Source organism: Ananas comosus, linkage group 21 (genome assembly GCF_001540865.1).
Source record: "Ananas comosus cultivar F153 linkage group 21, ASM154086v1, whole genome shotgun sequence".
In the NCBI taxonomy this organism is placed as follows: Eukaryota; Viridiplantae; Streptophyta; class Magnoliopsida; order Poales; family Bromeliaceae; genus Ananas; species Ananas comosus.
The window spans coordinates 241,016-250,317 of record NC_033641.1 but is presented as its reverse complement, the minus strand read 5'-3'; the positions used below and the strand labels follow the sequence as shown (position 1 = coordinate 250,317).

Sequence of the window (9,302 nt, the reverse complement as noted above, 5' to 3'; positions counted from 1 at the left end):
GATGAGTTTCACACCATCTAATACTAATGAATATGCTTGAGTTTAATGAAAACGTCATAACTTAAAGAAGACGGAAGAGTGCGACACTTTCAAGATTTGGAATAATTCTAAATATAAGGTATAACAAGACTAAAACTCTTAACTCGGCTATAATATTTGTAGGCAATGGCTAAGCCCATAATATTAAAAAGATTAAGCGTGCTAGGACTAGAATAGTCACAATATGCATAGTTATAGAATGGGTGATCCCCTAGAGAAGCAGAGCCTCACAACTTGCTCCTACTTTGTGCTCTCTCTCTCTCTCTCTCTCTCTCTCTCTCAATTTCGAAAATAGGTAGTAAAGCATAACATAAAAAGAGTGTTACTCAAATAAACTCATATACAACATTATAATTGTTAAATATAAAAATATTTAAATACCGTTCTCTAACAGCTTAAGCTTTTAGAGTACAACAGTTGTTTCATATGGTATCAAAGCAAGAGGTCCTGAGTTCAAGTCATTCAAGGCTCCTAACATATTAATTTCCTCTCATTTAATTTAAGCTCACGTCATGGGCCAACTAAAAAGTCTCGAGCCCAGACGTGAGGGGGAGTGTTAAATATAAAAATGTTTAAATACCGTTCTCTAATAGCTTAAACTTTTAGAGTACAACGGTTGTTTCACAATAATAGTGTCAAAGCAGGTGTAGGGAGCTATATTTAAACAAGTCAAACTATAGATTCCAAATTTCCAATTGATGTTTTCTTAAAAAAAAAATAAACTCTCTTTTTTTTTAATATTTCTTTCATAAATCAACTTCTTTTGTGTCCTTGTTTCTGCTATGATCACATACACTAGTTTTCTTTTCCTTAGAAAAAAGAGAAGAAATGAAACTTACCATTACATGGCCACTTGAACAACTCAGATCATTTATTCACTAAAATGTTTCTATTACATGCAGCTTATATAGAATTGAGTAATCTCATAATAGGCAGAAACTAAGGTAGGATTGGAACAAGCTGAGGAATGGAGAAACATTCCAGTAAGCACCTTAAGTTATTAGCCATACAATTTGTAAAACATTGGGGCGCCTCCGTTAACCTTTTCTGTGTACATGTAGTTGCACAAGAAGTTATTTTCGTGCCACACCCAGTGACACACTGAACAACATCGTTGGTTGGTGGGTCGAGGGAGCCATCGGATCCATCAATACGATCGACTAGGGCAAGTAACACAAGGACTACCATCGCGCATGGAACTATTTTAAAAGAGCTATGAGTTATTGCCATGGTTGTAAAGCAAATAAGTAGGTAATTATTTTGGTGCTCAAAAATTCAAAGGGATTCTTGGGAATTTATACGAGAAAATAAGGATTGCGACGAGTCATGCACTTGGTTTTGCCCTTAAAATGTGGGGAGGATATCGAAAGAAACTACAAAATAGGTTATTCTTCTAAGCAAATGCATGAATGGGGGGAGGATCATGAAGAATGCATGGAAGATTAGTTGTGGAAGGCATGATGACTATATTGTTCAAGTTCTTGTTTTCCATTTTTTCACACCAATTTTTTAGATAAATAATGCTTTATACTCATGTTTTCTCAAGCTATTCGTACGTAGGATCACATTTCTAGAACCTTAGAATTTTCTAACTCGAAGTTAGGCAAAGCAGATCACAAAGAAAGATGCTGTCGGGACTCAAACTCAGGACCTATAAGCTGCAAATGAGCATCTGATCAACCATTCAGATATTATCAGATAATTAGTATTATCCAAAAGATCGATTTGATAGAAAACAATATAGTAGCAGTTTTAATACTCGTGTTATGCTACGTGCATTGATAAAAATGACAGGAGGAGTGCCTTAACCACTGGGACATTAGCAGATCGCCATTGCTATCCAAAAGATGGATGTAATAGGAAACAATGTAGAAATAATCTTAACTCCTATTCCATGTGCACTGATAAAAAATGACAGATACAATGATTTGAACTGATGAGAAACACTTAGAATTAAGGGGGCTTAAAACCATTATGATATTATTTTATTTTAAAGATCAATTTGATAAGAAATAATTTAGTAATATACTTAATAAGCTTTATCTATAAATATACCTAGCATATATAAAGCTTTATCTATATATTAGCATATATATAATATAATGTGAAAATATTCTCACAGTTGAGATGGCCGAGTTGGTCTAAGGCGCCAGATTAAGGTTCTGGTCCGAAAGGGCGTGGGTTCAAATCCCACTCTCAACATTTAACTTTTGCCTTTTCCGGATTTTTTATATATATATTTGGGGTTCGTTCAAAAACCTATTTCAATTCCACTTTTACTTTTGACGAAACAAACAAACATTAATCCACGAGTCAGAAACCGATCCACATGGGGTGACTTCGTTTTCCCTTTCGGGTCGGATAGCGCGAGTGAAAATGCCAGCCTCTCATCACATTTCATTTTGTATTTCTATTGTTTGGCAGAAGAAAAGCGGGCACCTCAAGCTATAGAGTCGGGGAGTAAGAACTCGGGGAAGGTCTGACTTTCTAGTCGAGCGGCGTGGCCTCTTCACCTCATGGATATATTCTAGCTAGCAGGCTTAGAGACAGGGGTGACTTCGTTTTCCCTTTCGGGTCGGATAGCGCGAGTGAAAATGCCAGCCTCTCATCACAGTTTGAGTCTTTTGTTTTATGTAAATAGTAATCTATTAGAACACTACATCGGCTATTCATGTTGATTTAATTATGATTCGTAATCTTATGTGATGGACGACAGATGGAGTAGTATCACGGTGGGGATCGTCCCTATCAAATTTTTGTTTGATGGGAAACTTTAGTTTCACAGTTATTTTTTATTTATAATTTTTTTTATATGTTTTTGGGGTTCGTCCAAAAACCTATTTCAATTCCAATTTTATTTTTGGCGAAACAAACAAATATTACTCCACAAGTCTTTCATTTTACGTAAATATTAATCGATTAGGGCACTATATATTGGCCATTCATGTTGATTTATGATTCGTATTTTTATGTGATGGACAGCAAATGGAGTAGTCTCACGGTGGGGATCGTCCCCATCAAGTTTTTATTTGATGGAAAACTTTGGTTTCACAGTTATACAAATAAATAATAAAAGAAAGTAATTTTTATCTAAACTCTAGTTCGTCGGAAGGCCTGCTTCAATCTGAACTTCACTTTCGGTGAAACAAATAAACTTAATCCACAAGTCTTTCATCTTACGTAAATACCGATCCACCTGGAGCACTACATCTGCCATTCATGGTGTTTTATGATTCGTACTTTTATGTAATGGACAGCAGATAGAGTAGTCTCACAGTGGAGATTGTCCTCGTCAATTTTTTATTTGGTGCGGAATTTCGGTTCCACAGTTATACAAATAAATAACGGGAGAAAAATAATTTATCTGAAATCTAATTCGTTCAATAGCATACTTCAATCTGAGCTTCACTTTTGGTGAAACAAACAAACAAACTCAATCCACTGGTCTTTCATCTTACATAAATATCGATCCATTTGGAGCACTACATCTGCCATTCATGTTGCTTTAAAATTCGTTGCTTTTATCGATGGACGACAGATAGAGTAGTCTGACGGTCGGGATCGTCTCCACCAAATTTTTATTTGGTGGGAAACAACGTTTCCAGTTATATAAATAAACAGCAGAGAATAAGTAATTTTTATTAACTTTAGTTCGTCTAAAAGTTTATTTTAGTCTGACCTTCACTTTTCGTAAAACAAACAAATATTAACCCCCATTTGAGTTTTACATCCGCCGTTCATGTTGCTTTAAGATTCATGCCTTTATATAATGAACGGCGGATAGAGTGGTCTCATATCGGTGGGGATTACCCCCACCAAATATTTTATTTGCTCAACACTCTTGTGGAGCCCACTTCTACGGCTGAGATCAAACGCCTCCTCGATCATGCGGCTCTCATTCGCTCAATGCGACTATAAAAGCTCTTCGTTCAAGGGTTTAATCTCCTCCCCCATTCTAATTGCGGCCGCAGCGATCGAAGCGATTCTAGGGTTTTCGATCGCCTCCTAGGGTTTCGAACAAAATGGTGAGGGTTTTTTAATCAAATTTTCACTTTTTTTTTTTTTTCTAATTTATCATCTGATTCCGATTTTGTAATCGTTTATGGCAATTTTTTTGGATTTTATTTTGATGTAATTAGGTTCTCCAAAACGATGTCGATCTCCTAAACCCTCCCGCGGAGCTCGAGAAGAGGAAACACAAGCTCAAGAGGCTCGTTCAATCCCCCAATTCCTTTTTTATGGTAAATTTCGCCCTTTTTTCAATCATAAATTTGGCACCTTTTCTTATATATTATCATATTTCGTTGGTTAAACTTATGGATTCACACTTAACTATAGACCATTTGATGTAGACCATCCATATTTTTTCTTTTTTATCTCCTTAACTACTATTTTTTTTAATTATTGAAGTTATTTTTCTTAAATTGAATTGTGGATTTGTTAAAGTTAAAACATTTATTAGCTATCAGCCATTACCAATTATCGATTTCGTGAGATTTGAAAAAAAATTCATTTTAATTGATGAAAATAACCTAAATCAAAACAAATCAAAGTTGGGGAGTGCCAATCAGAAAAGATGGAAAAATAAGTTCGAGGAATCTATTTCAAAATGGCGTTTAGTTGGGAGATCCCTTCAATTTTACTCCTTTTTTTGAAATATTATTTCTGGTAACAATATTTCTTGGAAATTTGAGACTTTTGATGTTTGTTTGCTTTAATTGTAATTTGTTTCGGTGGTTTCCTCTATGTGTAGGATGTTAAATGCCAAGGATGCTTCACCATGTAAGTTTTTCGTTTCACATATATTTGCTGTTAAACATCTAACTTTTTATCTTGTTTGTGCAAAAAGGAAACAACTTCATTTATGTATAAACAAATTTTATTAATTTTGTTTTTGTTTTATTGTGTTGTAGAACAACTGTGTTTAGCCACTCGCAGACCGTAGTGATGTGCGGCGGCTGCCAAACCGTTCTGTGCCAGCCGACCGGCGGCCGCGCCAGGCTCACCGAAGGATGCTCATTCCGCAGAAAGGGCGACTGAGAGTGGTGCGTGCTCTCTCCGGCTTTAAATCTTTGTGTGCTACTCTTAAATGGGCTCAAAATGGAAACCAATGTTATCTGAGTTTTAGGTCTAATTGTTCCGTAGAGGATGTTGTGACTTTGCAATTTTGCTTTCTCGTTAACTTAAGTGGCTACTGGTAAATTTTATTATCTGTGAGTGAATCAGTGCATCTGTGATTGCTTTGTGGTAAAAGCATATAGACGCCATTTGAACCGTAAACCATTTTGTGAATGGATATCTGAGCTTCGGGGCGTTGTTNGTTGTTTGCTTGTGCTTTCTATGTGATTGAATAAGCCACGAAATGGCAGATTGTTTGCAGTCTTTATACTTTGATGAGTGCTCCGACCTTTTATTACTACTTATTTCAGTGATCTCACTACCTCGCAATCAAAACTTTTGGTGGTATTTAGTGATTGAGTGTTTTTGTAATGTATTTGAATATTTTATTGTTTGATGGCATATTCTGTTACTTTCTTTACTAAGAATACTGTTTAATTTTGTCGAAACTACACTTGACAATGAGGTATGAAACCAGAAATAATGGTAGGTCGTCAAAACTTTTAACAGTTGAGCTATCTCTTCAATGTGCTATTCATTAGTTAGCGTATGTATGATTCTGCCTTGTACTAGATATAGTCCTACTTACCATGTTTATTTTTGACAATTTTTCTTTCGGTAGTGTTGAAGTGGCACTAGGGTACAGCCCTTGTCTAAGTAGAAGTATTTACAATTCATTCTAATATGCAGTTATGTTCTGTGAAATGCCTTTTCTATTTATAGTCTGATATAGTGGTTAAATTTTCACCTTCCCTTGGCGGCATTAGGCAAGTCCTTAGTGAGTAATGCTACACCCACTCTCTGTAGTTTATAGGAGTAGAATCTGGATCATCCATAGGCTTTCATAAATTACAGGGTGGTGGGCTCTAGGCATGGTCAAAAAGGAGCGAACTACTTAAGTCTGAATTCTACTTAGCTTCCTCTTGCCTCCTTTGTGTAAAGTATTGGCGCCTATTTGCTCTCTCTTATACTCTTCTTCTCATTCTGTGCTGCCATATTCACGCTGTTTTCCCCTCTCTTTGCGACTACTGTTTGCAGCCCTCTTTTCCTCTTGTTGTTTCAGATTTAATTGCGAAGGTTTAATTGTTTCATAGAAATTCTAGAAGAAATATCTCTCCCATTATCGTAATCGGGTTAAAAGACTTCCTCATTGTTGCAATTATTTCAACATAGGGCTTTCTCTTTAGTTTGATATTGGTTTTGTTTCAGAATCGAAAATGGAGTTGAAAAATGGTTTTAGAGTTCAGCTTCTGCTTTAGAACATAACTCTTCTTGTTGTTTGACTATTGCAAACACAAACTAGTAAACATGCGCTTGCAAGTTATGCAAGTTACTTATCGCCTAACGGGAAGATAAAATTGATTAAAATTAAATTTTGTTTTATACTCTGGCTACTATGGTTACGGAGTGCGAAACATTGTACAGTTCTAATTTATCAACAGAGCATAAACTCGAAAGACATTTTTCGGTTCTAATTTGAGTTATCATTCTTATTTTGTGTGTGTTCTTGCTTTCTATGTTTTATTTGATGTATGTAATAAATATCTCTCACCATGATCACCCTCATTTTGGCCAGTTAGTGGCTTAGTGCTAATCTAAGGTGTAATTCATGCTTTGAGATGATATTTGTGGAGGTTAATTTTCCTTAGTTGCAATTATGTTCCTGAAAAGTTTTCGACTTTCTTATTTAACCTTTTAGAAGGCTAATATTAAAAATATTCTTTTAACATTTCAAGTTATTTGAAATATACCTTTAAAGTTAAATTTTGTTAGTGAACTATTTTTTTTTTCTTTTGAGAGAGAGATAATTAGCATGTTATCCGCTTCGTTTATTTCTTTTAAAACTAAACTTAGCTGGAAATGTGAATCAATTAGGACTCGAACTTGGGACCTCGGGTCCGTACTAACCACCAAGCCCTTTGCCACTTGCTCTAGGGACAGTCGGTGTGAAGTGTGAACGGTTAAAAATAGTCGTTTTCTCTTTAAAATTATTATTTTGTCATTTTCAAATATACTTTTATACTATCACTAATTTTTTTTTATTTGCCTTAAGTTAGGAAAAGAAAGTATTTTGATGTTTTATCTTTTTGAAAGACACGAGTCTACTATCATCAGCTTTTCTTAGTTGTCTTTTAAGTTAGGAGAAAAAAGAGGTATTTTATTTTTTTTTAGGGGCAATTGCTCATATACCCTTTGTTACGTAGATGTAACACCCTTGAAAAGTTCTCGACTTTCTGATTTATTCCTCTTAGAAGGCTAATATTGAAAATTCTAATCTATTTTTAATATATCTCTAAAGTTAAAATCTGTTAATTAACTCTATTATCTCTTTAAATTACTATTTTGCCCTTTCAAATATACCCTTTCACCATCACTGATTTTCTTATTTGTCCTTAAAGTTAAGGGCACAAAAAGTATTTTGACTTTTGGTCTTTTTCAATATATCCCTCTACCGTTACCAATATTTCTTATTTGCTCTTAAGGACAAAATTGGTATTTTAATTTTTTTTAACTGTGGTAGATGTTTAATTCACGTTTAACCCAAGTTAACTTAACAGGAGATAACTGCAGGAATATTTTGCAATAACGGTAGAACATATGAGGGATATTTTAGAAAGAAAAAAAAAAGTAGAGATAAATCGGATATCTTCAAACGTATTGAGGGGTANTATATTTTGAGAGATTATATGAAAGATATATTTGAAACAAAAAAAAAAGGAATATATAAAATATTTTAGAAGTTTTTAAGGATATATTAGGTATTACCCCTTTTAGTTTTTTGTGCTTGCTATGTATGTGAGATAAAGAAGGGCGCGAGCTTTTTGTACGTCGTATGCCTACTTTTTTTGAAACATTTCCGGTAGTTTTGGTAGATGAAGACGGAATTGTGAGAGCTGATGTTCCTTTTAGAAGGGCAGAATCAAAGTATAGTGTTGACCAAGTAGGTGTTACTGTTGAGTTCTATGGTGGCGAACTTAATGGAGTAAGTTATTCTGATCCTGCTACTGTGAAAAAATATGCTAGACGTGCCCAATTAGGTGAAATTTTTGAACACAGAGTGTTCTTGTTAAGGTGAAGGAATTAGTACATGTATTTGTTTATGTTGCCATAAAAATAGAAAAACAAAGTGCTATATCTTGTAACTAGACCACTGCTTTTTATTTTTATTCTTCTTTTATGGAGTGGTAAAGAATAATTCATCAGTTGGTTAGTACTATATATTAACACTCCATGGTTTGTAAAATATAATATTTTGGGATTTTTTACTTATTTATCCCTCACTACTATTCAAATTTTTAAAATTTATTTTGAAATTATCATAATACTCTTCTAAATCCAATCCATTTGGAGTTTTTTTTTAAATCAACTATGGTATTTTGGACATTCAGGAATAAATAACGTATCTTTTTAAGTTTTAGAGGACATATTAGATATTATTCCTTACTAGTTTGTGGTTAGTAAAGTGCATATTTTTATGCTAAAAGAAAAATAAAACTACACTAAGTAAATTATAAATTTTCGGATTTTGTAATGGTAGTGTGTAAATGGGCTTAAATCCCTGGTGGTCTATTAATTGTTTCAACAGGTGCTATTGTAGTATATTTGTAGTTCACAATACAATGATAACTTATATGCTAGTTTGAATTAAAGATTTTTTAAAACTAGTCAAATTTTATACTATAATTAGCTTTATTAAGAATTATCAACCATAGCAAGCATAAACCTATAGTTTATTCCTATATATTTCATCTGGTCTCCACATTTTGCAGGCATTAAATGAAAAGCAATCAGACCAAATGTTGCTTAATCTGTCTTGAACTACCCTGATCTGGTCTGAATCAACCTATACTTTTGATTACACAAACTTTGGTACAATTTGGTGTCATGTGGTTGCTTCTTTCACTTTCATTTAATATCTTCGTAACGATCCAACTCATTAGTGCAACTCAGTGGTATTAACGATTTATTGGAGCTTAAATCTATAATTAGTAATGCTCCAACCCTTTCGGTTAGGTTCTTTCGTCTTTGTCAAGTTTAGTTACACATAATAGTCAGAAGATTATAAAGTGATGTCAGATCATCTCGCATTTTCTGTTGGCAATCCAGTTTTGATAGCAAATGTAACAGCTTAGTCTATTAATACT

General features: G+C 34.1%; 1 protein-coding gene and 1 non-coding gene across 2 annotated transcripts; both read left to right on the top strand.

Moving 5' to 3' along the window:
* Positions 2,161-2,241, top strand: TRNAL-AAG. Its single transcript has one exon. It is a non-coding gene; the product is annotated as a tRNA-Leu (tRNA).
* LOC109726171 (40S ribosomal protein S27-2-like) lies at positions 3,954-5,354 on the top strand. Its single transcript, XM_020255619.1, has 4 exons — positions 3,954-4,064; positions 4,179-4,280; positions 4,793-4,821; positions 4,953-5,354. The coding sequence occupies exons 1-4, from the start codon at positions 4,062-4,064 to the stop codon at positions 5,077-5,079; spliced, it is 261 nt and encodes an 86-aa protein (XP_020111208.1). The 5' UTR covers positions 3,954-4,061; the 3' UTR covers positions 5,080-5,354.